The 19,793-nt window shown below is 40.0% G+C and overlaps 1 protein-coding gene across 1 annotated transcript in view; it reads left to right on the forward strand.

Moving 5' to 3' along the window:
* The first annotated feature begins 3,515 nt into the window (after positions 1–3,515).
* Positions 3,516–19,793, forward strand: part of znf385d (zinc finger protein 385D) — a 236,581-nt gene continuing 220,303 nt past the window's right edge. Inside the window, exons 1-2 of the mRNA XM_055163922.1 lie at positions 3,516–3,552; positions 4,685–4,833. Of these exons, the coding sequence (XP_055019897.1) occupies positions 3,516–3,552; positions 4,685–4,833 (186 nt within the window). The remainder of the gene's footprint in view (positions 3,553–4,684; positions 4,834–19,793) is intronic.

A 19,793-nucleotide genomic window follows, 5' to 3' on the forward strand; every position in this document is an offset into this window, starting at 1 on the left:
CCAGGACACTTGGATATGTGCTCCTGAAACTGATACATATCTGATCTTTTGACATGTGACTTCAGTGTGAACGGACAAAGTGCATTCATCCACCTACACGTTATCAACAAGACACAAACGTCACTATTCTGCGCTGAAGTCGGCGAAAATTGTTAATGAACTCCGTGTGACTGAAGTGAAGCACATCACCACTCACCACTCTTGACTCCGTCTCCACATCCACACGTTCCTTTCAACGGACTGAACCACAAAACACCACGACCAAAAACCTCGTCCTTCTCCTTCTCAATCTCCTCCTTAAAACAAGTAAGTTGTTCATGTTCTGGCTCCGGTACGAGAGGAACTTTAAAATCTCCAGGTGCTCGATGCTGCGTCCATGTTTGGACAACTTCCGTAAACACAGAGACGCTCGCTGCGGTTGACGTCGTCGTGTCTCCAGTGTCACATGTGGGACACTTTTGGGCCGTTTAACGTTCACACTGGAGTCACATACAAGTCGCATTTAACTGGAAACGTGAACGACCTCGAAAAAACATCAGATTTCACAAAAAAATCGGAATTGAGCGTTAAGCCCTGCAGTCTGAACGTAGCCTTAGAGTCTGGCTCCAGATTCGCTCCTGTAACCGTGAACATCGGGAGCCTCATTTGAGCGACGCTTGAACGCTGTGGGTGACATCACTTTTTTTATTTTTATATATATATACAGTCTATGGTTTTGGGTTGATGGGGGACCCTGGGGTGCCAGAGGAAGCCCGCCCAGACACAGGAAGAACACGCAAACTCCACACAGAAAAGCCCGGGTTGACCACTCCGCCTCTGCGCCGCCGCCAAATAAGTGTCTAGTTTCGATTTGAGTTTTAATATCAATTAGTATCAGATTTCCGATGTTTGTTTTCCGTACCTACACTTTGTTATGATTGTTAAAAGGGTGAAATACCAGCGCCCAGATGTCCCAAAGAACTTTTAAAAGCCTGAACAATGCACACTACAGAATGGAATGTAGTTAATGGAAATCACTCGGCACCCCCGGCGTCCTGCGCTAGATAATGACAGGGTGACGGGGGTGAGTCGGGGGTGAGGGGGGTGACTACATTAGGCAGATTTATGGACAGGCTCATTGTGTGGAACATCCCAACAGCTCCGAGCCTGATGTGATAATGACACACTGGCCCGGACGAGAGAGAAAGACGGTTTTATACGAGATAGTGGGGATTATTATTGAATTTGTGTCACTTTTTCCATTAGGTCAAGTTGTAAAAATGCGTGCGTTGGCTCTACGCAAAGCTGCATTGTGTAACTTTTCGGGTGCAGAAAACGCTTTTCTCCACAGAGATGTTATCGTTGTGTCTGGAATGTTTCGCAGTGTGGCTTTAAACCTTTCCTAACTTCATGGAGACCAAACCCGACCGAGCTGCAGGTCAGAGCGTGTGTTTTTCCTGAGCAATAAAACCACCTGTAATTGAATAAATATAAGGTAGAGCTGTTTATTGTTATATTGTGGAACATTCCAGGCAGAGCAATGACATATCCATGGAAACAAGCAGGTGAAAAGTTACGTAATGCACCTTTAAATGCCCTGTATCCATTTTTTTTCCAAGTATTTGAGCTTAATTTGACTTTCCCCAGTGCAGATTTATTGTATAAGCTGCTCTTGAGGTCAAAATAAGTCTTTTATATACTGTCTATCTAATTACAAAGAATTTCATTGTCAGTGATCAGGAAGTGCGTGTTAGTATGCTAGTTAGTATGCTGTTTGTTTAACTTCGCTCTGTTCCTGCAGTGAATAATCAGAATTGCTCGACTAGTACATCTTTGGGGTTGAATAATGTACGTCTTTCCGAAGCTGTTTTGAAAAAAATCATTTTACTTTTGTTTCTTTATTCTGACAGAAGATGTTAAGCTTTGTGCCAGTTCTTGTTTCATGTGGAAAGGCCCAGTAATTACAGAAATACGAACCATAAACCAGGTCAACAAATCTGCAGTCTGACAGTTACAGGACTGTGAAGTGATGAGGACAGTTCAGGGTCCAAAAGCAACTTCACAGCTGATTTCTACCTTTTGTTTTTGTTCCTTATTCATCAAACAAGACACAATTGCCCTTCAAACCTCTATGTTTAACCATATATTATTTTAGCATGGTGACACAATGCACACAAGAGCAAAAAATGCCAAAAAATAGTCTGAAAACTCAAGAAAAAATACAAAATGGATTTAAAGAGCACATTTTCATTAACCAGTGATCGGTACAAGTGTTCATGGTCCTATTTTGGTGTTTGATTTTCAACAAAAAGGTGACAAACTGAAAAACTGTTGGTTAAGGTTATCTTAGGGTGACCAGACGTCCCTATTTATCCGGAACAGTCCCAGTTTTGAGCCCGGCAGAGTCCCAGCACATTTATCCGAAACGTATTGATTTGTCCCACTTTTATACAATAAATGTCCCAAGTGTCCCTATTTTTGACCAATTTGATCCTTGCCAACAGTAAAAAGAGGCCTACATTGTCATTTGTTTCGGTAAAATATAGGAAAGCTGCTTATAGACGACCAAAACACAAAGAAAATGTGACTATACTGACCTGTGTTAGTCATGAATGGGCCGAGTGCGGAACAGTTTTCCTTAATTACGCACTTGTTTTACAATTTTATTATTACCAACCACAACAAACCAGGGATGTATGGAAGCCCATTTCCTCCAGTAAGTATAAAAAACAAAAACCTCACAGAAAGTCATAATTACGAGTTTTAAAAGTCATAATTACGAGTTTTAAAAGTCATAATTACGAGTTTTAAAAGTCATAATTACGAGTTTTAAAAGTCATAATTACAAGTTTTAAAAGTCATAATTACACGTTTTAAAAGTCATAATTACGAGTTTTAAAAGTCATAATTACGAGTTTTAAAAGTCATAATTACACGTTTTAAAAGTCATAATTACACGTTTTAAAAGTCATAATTACAAGTTTTAAAAGTCATAATTACAAGTTTTAAAAGTCATAATTACAAGTTTTAAAAGTCATCATAATTACAAGTTTTAAAAGTCATAATTACAAGTTTTAAAAGTCATAATTACGAGTTTTAAAAGTCATAATTACGAGTTTTAAAAGTCATAATTACGAGTTTTAAAAGTCATAATTACAAAAAAGTCATTTTTTTAAAAGTCATAATTACGAGTTTTTAAAAGTCATAATTACGAGTTTTAAAAGTCATAATTACGAGTTTTAAAAGTCATAATTACGAGTTTTAAAAGTCATAATTATTACAAGTTTTAAAAGTCATAATTACAAGTTTTAAAAGTCATAATTACGAGTTTTAAAAGTCATAATTACGAGTTTTAAAAGTCATAATTAAGTTTTAAAAGTCGAGTTTTAAAGTAGACTCTGAATCTGCTCACGGCCATTTTCCAGAAGAGGCCGTCCTCCAGGTGCTCAGGACGTCTCCACATCGCTCCATTTCCTCGTTAACTTGTGAATGTTGTAAAAAGTGTAAAAAGATACAGATATCCACACAAATCCAACATGAAGGAGTACGTGCAGTGTCCGTCTGTGTTCCTCTGTCCGTGGACCTGGTTTAATCCAAACGGGGTGAAGCACCTTTGGCTCTGCGGTGCTTCCGGCTTTAAATTCTCGATCTCTTCGCTGATTGGGTTTTTGCGAACTGTCTAGTGAATTCTGATTCCTGACCTCGGCGCCGGTCTGAGTATTCATACAGGAAAATGGTGCTGTCATGGTGAGAGCTGCTTCAGAGTCAACTTCAAAAACTGTCAAAAAATTAAGACTTTAAAACTCTTAATTATGACTTTTAAACTGGTAATTGTGACTTTTAACTTGTAATTATGACTTTTAACTCATAATTATGACTTTTAAATTGGTAATTATGACTTTTAACTTGTAATTATGACTTTTAAACTTGTAATTATGACTTTTAACTCATAATTATGACTTTTAAATTGGTTATTATGACTTTTAACTTGTAATTATGACTTTTAAACTTGTAATTATGACTTTTAACTCATAATTATGACTTTTAAATTGGTAATTATGACTTTTAACTTGTAATTATGACTTTTAAACTTGTAATTATGACTTTTAACTCATAATTATGACTTTTAAATTGGTAATTGTGACTTTTAACTCATAATTATGACTTTTAAATTGGTAATTATGACTTTTAACTCATAATTATGACTTTTAAATTGGTAATTGTGACTTTTAACTCATAATTATGACTTTTAACTCGTGATTATGACTTTTAAACTTATAAATATGACTTTCTGTGAGGCTTTTCTTTTTTATTTACTGGTGGAAATGGGCTTCAGCAGGGATGTCCCAGTTTTTTATTTTGAAAATCTGGTCACTTTACTGTAATGTTACTTGAGAGAGAGAGAGAGAATTGTTTAACAGCACAAATCTGCCCATCTGTTGTCGTTCTAGCAAAATCAGTTCTTTCTGGTCAGACTGTGTTAAAACAAACCTCAGATTAAAGTCTTGAGTAACTTCAGACAGAGCAGTGCCTACAGATAACATCACTTCAGGTATAAAATCTAAAGTTTTTACAGTGATGTCTAACCTAAACTCTCACACGTGTTCGCTGATGTAAAAATACCCATCGTCCATGAACAGCTTGTCTCGGTTGGACATTTGGACCGTCTCCTGACTCTGTCCCCTCTCCCCGTGTCGTCCTGCAGGGACCAGCTGTCAGAACGGCCTGATGCCCGCTCTGGTGCGCCCCCCGATGGCCAGCGCCGTGCAGCAGCCCTCCCTGGCCCTCAAACAGTTCCTGCCCTTCCCGCTGGACGCCGGCTCCGCGCTCAGCCTCTTCCCCGGATTCAACACGGTGAGTAACGGCGCCGTTTACCCCGCCGCCGCCGCCGCAGAGACGGGTCGCTGTGATGCTGGTGTCTGGTTTGGTTGATGCAAATCGTCCAAAATAATTCACGTTTAAAGGTGTTTGTGAGTTGAAAAGCGGTGTTGTGTTTTCTTGGAGAGAGACGGAGAAAGAGAACTTGGAAAAAATACTCCCAGATAAAGAGTTTTACATTGTACTACGAGTGTTTATTCCCTTCCGACGCTGTTCTGGACTTTTTTTCCCGAGGATTGTTTGTGTGTGAATGAAAATACTGGATTTTCTGGTCAAAATATTCCCACAGAGAGCGTGCCTACAGCTCTATGTTCCCACATTTCTTTGTTCTTACAGCTCTATGTTCCCACATTTCTAAGTTTTTATTTTTCTTTCCAAAATTAGGCCCTACGTTCCCTCAGCCCTATGTTCCCACAGCTCTATTTTCCTACAGCTCTATGTTCCCACAGCTCTATTTTCCTACAGCTCTATGTTCCCACAGTTCTCTGTTCTAACAGCTCTATGTTCCCACAGCTTTGTTCCCTCATTTCTAAGTTGTTTTTTTGTTTGTTTTTTTCCCCAAAACAAGTCCTCAGCTCTATGTTCTCTCAGCTCTATTTTCCTAGAGCTCTGTTCCCACAGCTCTAAACGGATAAAGGACGTTTCCCGTTTACGTGACTTAAACTACGATGCCGCAAACTGACTGAACCAGGACTAAACCGTTTTCAGTCCTGGTCTGGTCCGGGTCTCAATCACGGTCTGGTCCTGGTCTGGTTCCAGTCTGGTCCCAGACCTGGTTTAGTCCTGTTTCAGTCCAGCATCGCAGTTTAAGTCACGGAAACGGGAAATTATTTATTTAAACACAAAATCGAAAACTGAAAAATGAATCATTATCTGTTTTTTTAATTTTGGTTTTGGAGACAAATAATGAAGAAAATAGTTGTTCTTTCGTTTTTGTATTTTTGGGTTTATATTAAAAAACGAATGAACGAATGATACACAGATTCTTTAAAAGTGTTTGAACTGTTATTTCTTCTTGTCGTCTGCATTGAAATGGAGCAAAGGATCATGGTCTATGTCAGGGGTGTCCAAACTTTTTTCATTAAGCGCCACATTTCTAAACACAGATGAAGCAGAATAACAGTGAATAATTAAAATATGTGCAGGTTTAACATGTTAGAATGAACCATCAGTTTTTATTCATGTTAAGATCCTTAAAAACACACACTAAATACTGAATATTCGCTTTATTAAGGTAGATTTCAAAAAACTTGCAGTAAAAAGTTCATTTTAATTGATGCAAGGTCATTTGGGCCAATTCATCTGGAAGCCTGATGACCAAGAAAAATTTGTCTGAGGCCCACGAGCCACAGTTTGGACATGCTCTGTCTTTTTTTTAGCTGTTACTCCACCATAACTCTTCATTTAAGCAAAGACAAGCAAAGATGTAAACAGAGTGATAATAAAGTGTGAATGAAACAAAAAAACACAACTCCAGGTCTGTTTTTGAGGAAGTAACAACATTCTAACATCACTAAAAGCTCACAAGAGTCAATTTAGTGTAAAAAAATGACGTTTAAAATCAAAATCTTACATAAACTTCCTTAAAAACTCCATTTCCTCTCTTGCACCACTCCTCCCTCCGTCTTTCCTCCTTGTTCTCGCACACGTGTTCGGTCCCGTCCTCGTTCTGAAGCAGATTTGTTAGCGGGACGTGGACAGTATCTGGGCCCGGCTCCGTTATGGGGGGGGGACATTACTCAGTCTTCTGGCCCCGGGAGTCGCGTCGGCACTATCCCGTGATCGATGGCTCCATGTGGTTCTCATACACTCTTGGACCTGATTACAGCAAATAGAGCGTGTGCTGCCGCTGAAAGTGATGGGGCCGTACGACGCGCTCTGGGCCCCGATACGCGAGAACCCAGAGTCAATATTTGAAAACAATTACACGGAGTTTGCTCAGATGTTGGGATCAGTCGTGTTGGATTTACATTACAGCCGAGAGAAGAGGAGAGCATGGACCACAGCAGTGCTCTTGTACATGTACGATCGAACAGGAGCGCAGAGAAAAATAATAAAGAATCAAACCTGTGCTCTCTAGGCCAGTGCCTGTAGCTGTCATCAAAAAAAAAAAAAAACAAAAAAAACAGGAGACTGAGGAGGGTCAAGTGGTAACGGAGGGAAACAGGCAGATTTTTGACATTCAAATGACTCTTATTCAGAAACTAGAGGAACTATTGAAATAAGTAAAGTATCAGAATGTAGGAAAGAGTTACACTCCAACAGGGTCAAGTTAAACCTGTGATATTCTTTCAAGTTGTTGACAAAACATTTAAAAATTCATGTCGGTAACGGAGGGAATGAAATATGCATCACTTTTTGGGCAATAAATCCAAACAGTGATAACTCTTGGTTCTCACTTCCATATCCTTAACAAACTGGTTTGAATATTTGCTTCATATAGTTTTCTACCATATGGTACAAGATTAGGTTGAAAAAAAGGTTGATTTTTTATTAAGAAAGGTCATGGTAACGGAGGGAAAATTGTGCAAGCAAGTAGAAGGTGCAGGATTTTATATAATTTGTCAGATTTTTTCTTCCAAATACTTCAAAATGAAAGAAAACTATTTCTATAAAATATGTCAGTCCTTAAAAGCACATTTTTATCATTTTAAATACTTAAAAAAAAAAAAATCCTGTACCTTCATCAGCAGTTCAAAGATGGAATAACACAAGATATGATGAAATACATCCATTTATTTACATGATTTGCAGATCTTTGGGAAATAATTTTTGTTCCATGTTTCATTCATGGTCTGTTTAAAACGGATGGAACTTTAGAACCAAAAATGGTCCAGAAAAAAGGTCAACAGTTTCATAAACTAGAGTACATATGTATCTGTTCAATACATTTTTATATCAGATGAATTAACTTGAATTTTTGGCCTTGTTGTTTACTTCTGCTTGACTGGGTCCAGGTCTTTTTCTCTGCTTTGCCACGTGGAAACTGTGACGATTTAGATCTGGTCTTGTCCCACTTCAGTTTTGATGTAATGTTTGTGGAAAGTCATCAGTCAATTTCACAAATAACTACAACAAAAATGCCATCACCAGGGGGTGTAGACCAGGGGTGTCAAACAAACGGCCCGGGGGCCAGATCCGGCCCTCCAAGACCTTTAATCTGGCCCTCGGCTGATTTTCTACTAAAATATTTTAATGATATTTTCTATTAAAATCGTGTTAATTTTCTGTGGTGTTTATCACAGCAGCGTCTCCAGCGTCTCTGTACGTGGCCCCTCCCACCAGAGCAGCACAAATGAAGACTTGTCTCTTTCCAAACGCTCTTAAAGGACGATCGTTTTGACTGTTGACCGTGACACCCTCATCAGAAAAATGTCCAACATGAGAAAAGTGGAGCCGAGTGCAGGATTTTACAACAAAAATGGACTTATTCCTGTTTACAGACAAGTTCATGTTAAAACAATGTGTTGAAAGTTTCTTAAAGTTTCAGGTTGTTCATAAAATTATAATATTTTATGTTTTATTATATTTTATAATATTTCAGGAAGAGTTCATCAATTAAAAAAGATTTCTGTAATAGATTTGTGTTTCTCTGCACAAATATTTGAACTTATTGTTATTTTTTGGGGTTTATATGACATGAGTTTGGGATCAAAGTCGGTTGGATACGACCCCCGGAACAAAATGAGTTTAACACCCCTGGTCTAAACGAAAGACACTTACGATAAAATATGTTGTTACGATAAAATATGTTATGCCAAACAAAATTAATTAAAACTCTACAGAGATTTGAGATGGACACTTCACACAGTCTCGATCAAAACTAGAAAAACACAAGTTCTCTTCCACGTGTCTGTGGTTCCAGACTCGTGCGTGTTGTTCCTGGACAGTCCCGTCGTGTCTGTCGTTCCTCCTCGTCGGCTTCGGCATCGCCTCGTCTAACCTTTGTCATCGAGTTATTTCTTTCATGTCGCAGCCAGTGTTCGAGGACTGAACAAGGACTAAACTAGGACTAAACCAGATCTAAACCAGGACTAAACCAGGTACTGAACTAGGACTAAACCAGGACTAAATCAGGACTAAACCAGGACTAAACCAGGACTGAACTAGGACTAAACCAGGTCTAAACCAGATCTAAACCAGGTCTGAACCAGGAATAAAAAAGGGCTGAACCAGGACTAAACCAGGACTGAACTAGGACTAAACCAGGACTAAACCAGATCTAAACTAGATCTAAACCAGGACTGAACCAGATCTAAACTAGATCTAAACCAGGACTAAACCAGGACTGAACTAGGACTAAACCAGGACTAAACCAGATCTAAACTAGATCTAAACCAGGACTAAACCAGGACTGAACTAGGACTAAACCAGGATTGAACCAGGACTAAATCAGGACTAAACCAGGACTAAAACCAGGACTAAACCAGGACTGAAACTAGGACTAAACCAGGACTAAACCAGATCTAAACTAGATCTAAACCAGGACTAAATCAGGACTGAACCAGAACTGAACCAGGTCTAAACCAGGACTGAACTAGGACTAAACCAGGTCTAAACCAGATCTAAACCAGGTCTGAACCAGGAATAAAAAAGGACTGAACCAGGACTAAACCAGGACTGAACTAGGACTAAACCAGGACTAAACCAGATCTAAACTAGATCTAAACCAGGACTAAACCAGGACTGAACCAGAACTGAACCAGGTCTAAACCAGGACTGAACCAGAACTAAACTTTCACCCGCGGTCACCTGATGGTCTACGCGGGCGCACCTCTGATTCGTCCCGACATTTGGAACCATAACTTTGACGTTTCACCGCTGCTGTTGTCGCGGTGATTTCAGCAAATTTGGCTGAAGAAAAACGAAAAACCCACCGCTTCAATCCAGGTTCCACAAGTTCTCTTCCGCGTGTCTGTGGTTTCAGACTCGTGCGTGTTGTTCCTGGACAGTCCCGTCGTGTCTGTCGTTCCGTCGGCATCGCCTCGTCTAACCTTTGTCATCGAGTTATTTCTTTCATGTCGCAGCCGGTGTTGGAGCGGGATCAGATCTCGTTCTAATATTATCCCCCGTATGCACATTCTCGGGCTCCTGTGTCCGTCGCTATGAGGAGTGTTAATGCGAGCGCAGGTTTGGTTGTCAGGGTGTGGACAGATTTACTCCAGAGGTTAGAACAGGGGTGGGCAAATTACGGCCCGGGGGCCATATGCGGCCCTTTAAACCTTTTAATCCGGCCCGCCGATTTGGAATAAATTACAATAATAAACCTTGCTGATGTTTTATTTTTCATGCATTTCTGGCGTTTCCCAGTAGGTGGCGCACTCTATATATACATTGAGGTGTGCTTTACGGGAAAGTGTTCTTACAGGAGTTATTCGGACCATGAGTGAAGTAGTGGTGTTCAAGATATAACCTTGCACTGCTTCCATTTTGAGTTGGTAAAAATCAAAGGCAAGAACTTGATAGATGTCGTGTTGTACGTCTTAACGCATGGATCGTTTTAAGATTTTTGTTGTGTCGCACGTGGATTTATGGCATGGGTTTTGATTCTCAGTAAAACACAGTCACTTGCAATTCACTTTCGCCTGTGATATGTAGTGGAACAGATTTGTTAATTTTAATATATTCTGGATTTTTCGCGGCAATGTCGTAGCGCATAGTGTGCTTCCTACATAAGCGTAAATACGAATAAAATGCAGCTGAGGTCTTTACACCTCGTATCCTGTGTTCTGTCTGGCCCTTCATGCAAATTTTAGGACCCTATGTGGCCCGCGAGCCAAAAGGTTTGCCCACCCCTGGGTTAGAAGAACGCGATGGCGGCAGGAGGCGGACGCTCCCAGGGTTTAAGGACAGATGTGCTCCTCTGTGTTTTTAAATCTGTTTCGGCGAATGTGGTCAGAGGTGAATGAGCAGCACCAGGTCGTTCTCAAGTCAGAGTAACGTTACTTCGAAATAATATGACGACTGTTGGGCAAGTGACTTTAAAATTATTCTAGAACTTTAACTCTCACCAAAATAACTGAGTGAAGATGCTGAAGGTTTGTGCCGTATATGGACTGAACCAGAACTAAACCAGGACTAAACCAGGACTGAACCAGGACTAAACCAAGGACTGAACCAGGACTAAACCAAGGACTAAACCAGGACTGAACTAGGACTAAACCAGGACTGACTGAACCAGGACTAAACCAGGACTAAACCAGAACTAAACCAGGACTGAACCAGAACTAAACCTGGACTGAACCAGGACTAAACCAGGACTGAACCAGGACTAAACCAGGACTAAACCAGGACTGAAACCAGAACTAAACCAGGACTGAAACCAGGACTAAACCAGGGACTGAAACCAGGACTGAACCAGGACTGAACCAGAACTAAACCAGGACTAAACCAGGACTGAACCAGGACTAAACCAGGACTGAACCAGGACTAAACCAGGACTGAAACCAGGACTGAACTGAACCAGGACTAAACCAGGACTGAACCAGAACTAAACCAGAAACTAAACCAGGACTGAACCAGGACTGAACCAGGAACTAAACCAGGACTGAACCAGGACTAAACCAGGACTGAACCAGGACTGAAACCAGGACTGAACCAGGACTAAACCAGGACTGAACCAGGACTGAACCACCAGGACTAAACCAGGACTAAACCAGGACTGAACCAGGACTAAAGGACTGAACCAGGACTAAACCAGGACTGAACCAGGACTAAATCGGGTCTAAACCAGGATTAAACCAGGTCTAAACTGAGGACTGAAGCGAGGACTGAACAAGGACTAAACTAGGACTAAACCAGATCTAAACCAGGACTGAACCAGGACTAAATCAGGACTAAACCTGGACTGAACCAGAACTGAACCAGGACTAAACCAGGACTGAACCAGGTATAAACCGGGTCTAAACCAGGTCTAAACCAGGACTGAACCAGGACTAAACTTTCACCCGCGGTCACCTGATGGTCTACGCGGGCGCACCTCTGATTCGTCCCGACATTTGGAACCATAACTTTGACGTTTCACCGCTGCTGTTGTCGCGGTGATTTCAGCAAATTTGGCTGAAGAAAAACGAAAAACCCACCGCTTCAATCCAGGTTAAAAAAGCAAATGTGACGCACGTTACTCACATTTGTACCCAGTAAAATATTAACATGTTTCTTTGTCATTCCACATTACTACGTTACAGCAAAAAGCAACGCAGCACAGTCATTTATTACTTTTACAACATGTTTTAAAAGAAGAGTTTTTGTATTTCAGTTTGTGGGGTCAAAATCTGAAAGTCTGAGTGATGAGCTCAAAAAATACCCCAATATGAAAATGTTTAAATGAAGATATAAAGAAATGATTATAGCGAAGTATGTAGAAGAAGGTCATTTGAATGTCCACTAAAACATTTTGAAATAGTTTGGAGGAATGTGACGTACTTTTGTAAGAGTTTGGCAGAAGTACAGACAATTATTGCTTTTTGTAGACTGTATGTGTGATTATTAATGTAAAATAGTCGTCTTTATGTATCTGCTGATTACTGTTGGAACATAAGGCAATTTATTATTTATGAAATTATCCCGAAGAATGAATTTTTGTGTCTACTCTCTTAAAATACCAGATTTTAAACCAGATGTTACGTCCAGACCTTGAGTAGTGTTTTCTACAAATGCATTTTTAACTCTTACTTGAGTCATTTCTTGGACCTCTGCTTTGTACGGTTAATATTTTTAAGCTGAGAAATGTGAAGTGCTTTTGCGAAGAATCCCAGAAGTCGTGAAAACAACGAATCACGCTCGAGCTTGAAGTGTTCTCGTGCAACTTGTGACTCCAATTTTGCATCACATGAAACTAATTCAACACAAACTGATCCAGACCACAAAGCTCCCCGTGATTTTCTCTTCCTGCCCTGTCCCTGCTTAAAGATTCACTGTGGAATTTTTGGTTGTTTCTGTGCAGACGTCACCGCTCTGCCTGGAATGTCCCACAGTGTGACTTTAAACAGCTCTACTTTACATTTACTCAATTACAAGTGGTTTTACAGCTCAAAAATACCTCGAAAAACAGGCATTCTGACTGTGAGCGGCGTCGCCTCTCCGCAGATCTGACCTGTAACTTGGTCTGGTTTGGTCTCCATGGAGATGTAGAAAAGTTTAACGTCACACTGCGGGATACGGAAACATTCCAGACAAAGCAATGACGTCGCCATCAAGAAAAGCATTTGGCGGACGCTCCACAAGAGAAGTTACACAATCCACCAACAACTACCATGCTAAGAGTGCACTTCCTGATTCCCAGACAGTAAAAAGCTTCATAATTAGATGCAGACACTAGGGTTGGGCTTTAATACAGTATTACAGTATCCCGCGGTAGCAAAAAGTAGCAGCGGCATCAGTTTCATTGCTGTTATAAAAAAAAATCTGCAGCGCATAAAAACCAAATATAATATTACAATTTATTATTTATACCGACGTTTGTTTGCTCAGCACAAATTAATATGTGGATCTATTTTCAATTTAAAACTAATAGTATCTATAACCAGGGTCTCTCCAACCCCGTCCAAGTAGTAGTAGTAGTAGTAGGAGTAGTAGGAGTAGGAGTAGTAGTAGGAGTAGTAGGAGTAGGAGTAGGAGTAGGAGTAGTAGGAGTAGTAGTAGAGTAGGAGTAGGAGGTAGTAGTAGTAGTAGGAGTAGTAGTAGTAGTAGTAGGAGTAGTAGTAGTAGGAGTAGGAGTAGGAGTAGTAGTAGGAGTAGTAGTAGTAGTAGTAGGAGTAGTAGGAGTAGTAGTAGTAGGAGTAGTAGGAGTAGTAGTAGAGTAGGTAGGAGTAGGAGTAGTAGTAGTAGTAGTAGTAGTAGTAGGAGTAGTAGGAGTAGGAGTAGTAGTAGTAGTAGTAGTAGTAGTAGTAGTAGGAGTAGGAGTAGTAGTAGTAGTAGTAGTAGTAGTAGTAGTAGTAGTAGTAGTAGTAGTAGTAGTAGTAGTAGTAGTAGTAGTAGTAGGAGTAGTAGTAGTAGTAGTAGTAGTAGTAGTAGTAGTAGTAGTAGGAGTAGGAGTAGTAGTAGGAGTAGTAGTAGGAGTAGTAGTAGTAGTAGTAGTAGTAGTAGTAGTAGGAGTAGTAGTAGGAGTAGTAGTAGTAGTAGTAGTAGTAGTAGTAGTAGTAGTAGTAGTAGTAGTAGTAGGAGTAGGAGTAGGAGTAGTAGTAGTAGTAGTAGTAGTAGTAGTAGTAGGAGTAGGAGTAGGAGTAGTAGTAGTAGTAGTAGTAGTAGGAGTAGGAGTAGGAGTAGTAGTAGGAGTAGTAGTAGTAGTAGTAGGAGTAGGAGTAGGAGTAGTAGTAGTAGTAGTAGTAGGAGTAGGAGTAGTAGTAGTCGTAGTAGTAGTAGTAGGAGTAGGAGTAGTAGTAGTAGTAGTAGTAGTAGGAGTAGGAGTAGTAGTAGTAGTAGTAGTAGTAGTAGGAGTAGTAGTAGTAGTAGTAGTAGTAGTAGTAGGAGTAGGAGTAGTAGTAGTAGTAGTAGGAGTAGGAGTAGTAGTAGTAGAGTAGTAGTAGTAGTAGTAGGAGTAGTAGAGTAGTAGGAGTAGTAGTAGGAGTAGTAGTAGTAGTAGTAGTAGTAGGAGTAGTAGTAGGAGTAGTAGGAGTAGTAGTAGTAGTAGTAGAGTAGTAGTAGTAGTAGTAGAGTAGTAGTAGTAGGAGTAGTAGTAGTAGGAGTAGTAGTAGTAGTAGTAGTAGTAGTAGTAGTAGTAGTAGGAGTAGTAGTAGGAGTAGTAGTAGTAGTAGTAGTAGTAGTAGTAGTAGTAGTAGTAGTAGTAGTAGTAGTAGGAGTAGGAGTAGTAGTAGTAGTAGTAGTAGTAGTAGGAGTAGTAGGAGTAGTAGTAGTAGTAGTAGGAGTAGGAGTAGTAGTAGTAGTAGTAGTAGTAGTAGTAGTAGTAGTAGAGTAGTAGTAGTAGAGTAGTAGTAGTAGTAGTAGTAGTAGTAGTAGTAGTAGTAGTAGTAGTAGTAGTAGTAGGTAGTAGTAGTAGTAGTAGTAGTAGTAGTAGTAGTAGTAGGAGTAGGAGTAGTAGTAGTAGTAGTAGTAGTAGAGTAGTAGGAGTAGTAGGAGTAGGAGTAGTAGTAGTAGTAGTAGTAGTAGTAGGAGTAGTAGTAGTAGTAGTAGTAGGAGTAGTAGTAGTAGTAGTAGAGTAGTAGTAGTAGTAGTAGTAGTAGTAGTAGTAGGAGTAGGAGTAGTAGTAGTAGTAGTAGTAGTAGTAGTAGTAGTAGTAGTAGTAGTAGTAGTAGTAGTAGTAGTAGTAGTAGTAGTAGTAGGAGTAGTAGTAGTAGTAGTAGTAGTAGTAGTAGTAGTAGGAGTAGGTAGTAGTAGTAGTAGTAGTAGTAGTAGTAGTAGTAGGAGTAGTAGTAGTAGTAGTAGTAGTAGTAGTAGTAGGAGTAGTAGTAGTAGTAGTAGGAGTAGGAGTAGTAGTAGTAGTAGTAGTAGTAGTAGAGTAGTAGTAGTAGTAGTAGTAGTAGGAGTAGTAGTAGTAGTAGTAGTAGTAGGAGTAGTAGTAGTAGTAGTAGTAGTAGTAGTAGTAGGAGTAGTAGTAGTAGTAGTAGGAGTAGGAGTAGTAGTAGTAGTAGTAGTAGGAGTAGTAGTAGTAGTAGTAGTAGTAGTAGTAGTAGTAGTAGTAGTAGTAGTAGAGTAGGAGTAGGTAGTAGTAGTAGGAGTAGTAGTAGTAGTAGTAGTAGTAGTAGAGTAGTAGTAGTAGTAGTAGTAGTAGTAGGAGTAGGAGTAGGAGTAGTAGTAGTAGTAGTAGTAGTAGTAGTAGTAGTAGTAGTAGTAGGAGTAGTAGTAGTAGTAGTAGTAGTAGTAGTAGTAGTAGTAGTAGTAGTAGGAGTAGGAGTAGTAGTAGTAGTAGTAGTACTTTTAGTAGTAGTAGTAGTAGTAGTAGTAGTAGTAGTAGTAGTAGGAGTAGTAGAGTAGTAGTAGTAGTAGTAGTAGTAGTAGTAGTAGTAGTAGTAGTAGTAGTAGTAGTAGTAGTAGTAGTAGTAGTAGTAGAGTAGTAGTAGGAGTAGTAGTAGAGTAGTAGTAGGAGTAGTAGTAGTAGGAGTAGTAGTAGGAGTAGTAGTAGTAGTAGTAGTAGTAGTAGTAGTAGTAGTAGTAGTAGTAGTAGTAGAGTAGTAGTAGTAGTAGTAGTAGTAGTAGTAGTAGTAGTAGTAGTAGGAGTAGGAGTAGTAGTAGTAGGAGTAGGAGTAGTAGTAGGAGTAGTAGTAGTAGGAGTAGTAGTAGTAGTAGTAGTAGTAGTAGTAGTAGTAGTAGTAGTAGTAGTAGGAGTAGGAGTAGGAGTAGTAGTAGGAGTAGTAGTAGTAGAGTAGGAGTAGTAGAGTAGGAGTAGTAGTAGTAGTAGTAGGAGTAGTAGTAGTAGTAGTAGTAGTAGTAGTAGTAGTAGTAGGAGTAGTAGTAGTAGTAGTAGTAGTAGAGTAGGAGTAGTAGTAGTAGTAGTAGTAGTAGTAGTAGTAGTAGTAGTAGTAGTAGTAGTAGTAGTAGTAGTAGTAGTAGTAGAGTAGTAGTAGTAGTAGTAGTAGTAGTAGTAGTAGTAGTAGTAGTAGTAGTAGTAGTAGTAGTAGTAGTAGTAGTAGTAGTAGTAGTAGTAGTAGTACCAGTAGTAGTAGTAGTAGTAGTAGTAGTAGTAGTAGTAGTAGTAGTAGTACCAAAGGATTTCCGAATTATATGTCATGTGCTTAGTTACCAAAATCTGATTAATTACTGCTGTAAATGTGTAATTTTGGTGCCTAACTTGTGCACTAATAAATGGATAATGATTTATGTTTATATTTACAGAAACAAAACTTAAAATCACATGACTCATTTGCATAAACTAGAAAGCGCTGATAGAAACAGCTCGCTCCTTGTGTCGCTGATGTGGTTCAGCTTCTGTCGGACTAAAGGACTCGACTCAGTGGAATATGAGTGTTGTTTCTGTGACAGAGGGGTGTTCTGCTGATGGTGAGTCTGTTCTGTGTTTTTGTCGCGTTGGAGATGATTCATGTGAAATTTTTCAGAGATTATAAATCTGCAGGTCGTACACACAGGCTGCGTTCAGACTGCAGTTTGAAGTGACCCAAATCTGATTTTTTGGCCCCTATGTTCCTGTATCTGATCTTTTAATGACACAGATCTGATTTTTTCAAATGTGACCCAGGACACTTGGATATGTGCTCCTGAAACCGATACATATCTGATCTTTTGACATGTGACTTCAGTCTGAACGGACAAAGTGCATTCATCCACCTACACGTTATCAACAAGACACAAACGTCACTATTCTGCGCTGAAGTAGGAGAAAATTGTTAATGAACTCCGTGTGACTGAAGTGAAGCACATCACCACTCACCACTCTTGGCTCCGTCTCCACATCCACACGTTCCTTTCAACGGACTGAACCACAAAACACCACGACCAAAAACCTCGTCCTTCTCCTTCTCAATCTCCTCCTTAAAACAAGTAAGTTGTTCATGTTCTGGCTCCGGTACGAGAGGAACTTTAAAATCTCCAGGTGCTCGATGCTGCGTCCATGTTTGGACAACTTCTGTAAACACAGAGACGCTCGCTGCGGTTGACGTCGTCGTGTCTCCAGTGTCACATGTGGGACACTTTCAGGTCGTTTACTGTTCACACTGGAGTCACATACAAGTCACATTTAACTGGAAACGTGAACGACCTCGAAAAAACATCGGATTTCACCAAAAAATCCGAATTGATCGTTAAGCCCTGCAGTCTGAACGTAGCCATAGGTTGTACAGTGGTGCAGTTTCGTAGTTTACCAAATTCATACTAAAACATTTTGGTAATATGTGTCAGGTTTAAATCCACCTAAACATTGTAAAAACAAGAAGAAAGACAAGAGATTAATATTGTTTTCTCATGAGGAGGGTGGACAGAGAGTGCATTTACCGTCTCTACCTGCTCTGATTCACTCTCTGCGTCTCCTCTTTTTATTGTCACAAGAGGGTCCCTAGTTACAATGGGTGTTTCTCTAAAGGGGAGGGGTTGAAAACAGCAAAAAGCAGTAGAAACACCAGACATGATTTCATAGTACAAATATGTATATCAGCAGCATGTGGCCGATAAGGTGCAGCATCTTTGTAGCATCTTTAGGAACAGTGCCTCCCCTCCTTTCCGCCAACCTTCAGAACTGTTCTCTTTCCCAGCAAAGACCTGAATAAGTCATTGTTTTCGCGTTTAAGCACAAACATTATTCACACAAAAACAATACATAGAAAATATGATACAACATATACAATTATTCTAACAATATGGTAATAGAGGAAGGTTTAATGGTATTAAAATTTGGATACCGCCCGACCCCTGCAGACTAGAGGTGAGATCGGGCCTAAAAAATCCAGCCCGACCCGACCCGGCCCGAGCCCGACCAATTAACTTGATTTGCAGGCCCGAGCCCGAAGCAAACCCGAAATGTCATATTTTATTTGTGACTCGGGAGGAGGAGCAGTGCTCAGCGTCGAGGTGCCAGTCTTTTTGCTCTCGTATGAAAGCAAAGCGCCACATTGACGACATTCAGCGAAGCCAACGCAAGTTTCTGTAGCATTTTCAACAATCAATTTGAAGCTTTTCCACACCTCACTCTTACCGGTGCGTGTTTGTCTTTTCAGTTCTCCTGCCTTTAGTTTAACTTCTTGCTCCTCCATATTGGGGACACCAGGTCAAAATAGATGCAGACTTGCGGAGGGGAAGATGATTAAATGAAGAGGGGGCGTTCACGTGCGCAGAGCTCTGGCTCTGCGGATCCTGTTTAGTAGTTAAATAGCAATTACATTACATTACTTCTCTGTTTTATCCATATTATTTATTTTATAACAAGTATTCCTTAGTTTAGTATCCACACATCGTTTTAGCATACATTTTATAAACATATATTTATTTGAAGCCCGAGCCCGACCCGACCCGAAGTAATGATTGACATTTTACGGGTCGGGCTTGGGCTCGGTCTTAAGATCTTACCTCTACTGCAGACAGAACACAGTGGACAGTTTCAACCTCAAAAGTTGTGGTAAGACACATTTCGGTCAAATACACGGGGGAAGAAGTGAGGTTCAGTGTGTGGCGTCATTAAAAGCGTCCTGTACTTTTCAACAGCCTCTTCATCAACTCTTACGGTGTAAAAAAACACACGCAGATCTGTGGCAGGAGCACACACACACACACACACACACACACACACACACACACACACACACACACACACACACACACACACACACACACACACACACACACACACACGAGCCAAACAAAAGAATGAGTTATTATTGTCCAGTCCGGCAGAACAAAGCGCGTCGTCTGCAGAGTTATGGCTCAAATTCCACAGTGAAGCATGGTTCAAATCACTCACAAAACAACGGAAACTTCCAGAACAATATTACAAATGTTTAGTCACAGCAGCGTAGAAAAGCTGACGTTGATTTATTTTATTTTTATATTTCAAAATGACATCTTTTGTTGATTAGAGCTTGGATTAATCTAAAGCCTTTTACGATACGAGAACAGAGTAATAATAATAATTCAGTTTATTTATATTCCACTTGACATTTTAAGGAAATCTCAAAGTGCTAAGTACATGCCAGGTTCATAGTCGCTCAAACTAAAACATGATCGTTGAACTATCTTGCCCAAAGACACAAAAACAGTCAATGGTCAAAGTTGGGATCGTCCAAATGAAACAGAAAACGTCAAACAGACAGAAGGTCATGTAGAGGTGCAAATGCAAAGAGCGAAAATGTAAAAGTGATCATGTCCAAAAGCTTTTTTTTTATTTTTAAATAAACCCAGGTGCTCATATTTCCACCAGTGAACGGGAGGTCACCCACTGAGATCAGACAACTCTACAACAAGAAAAACAGTCTGATATTTACATAAAAAACATTCACATAAAATCTACAAATATAAAATCGGCATCTGAAACCTCA

Source organism: Boleophthalmus pectinirostris, unplaced genomic scaffold (assembly GCF_026225935.1).
Source record: "Boleophthalmus pectinirostris isolate CB_2022bp ecotype Guang Dong unplaced genomic scaffold, ASM2622593v1 HiC_scaffold_6, whole genome shotgun sequence".
NCBI classification, from domain to species: domain Eukaryota; kingdom Metazoa; phylum Chordata; class Actinopteri; order Gobiiformes; family Gobiidae; genus Boleophthalmus; species Boleophthalmus pectinirostris.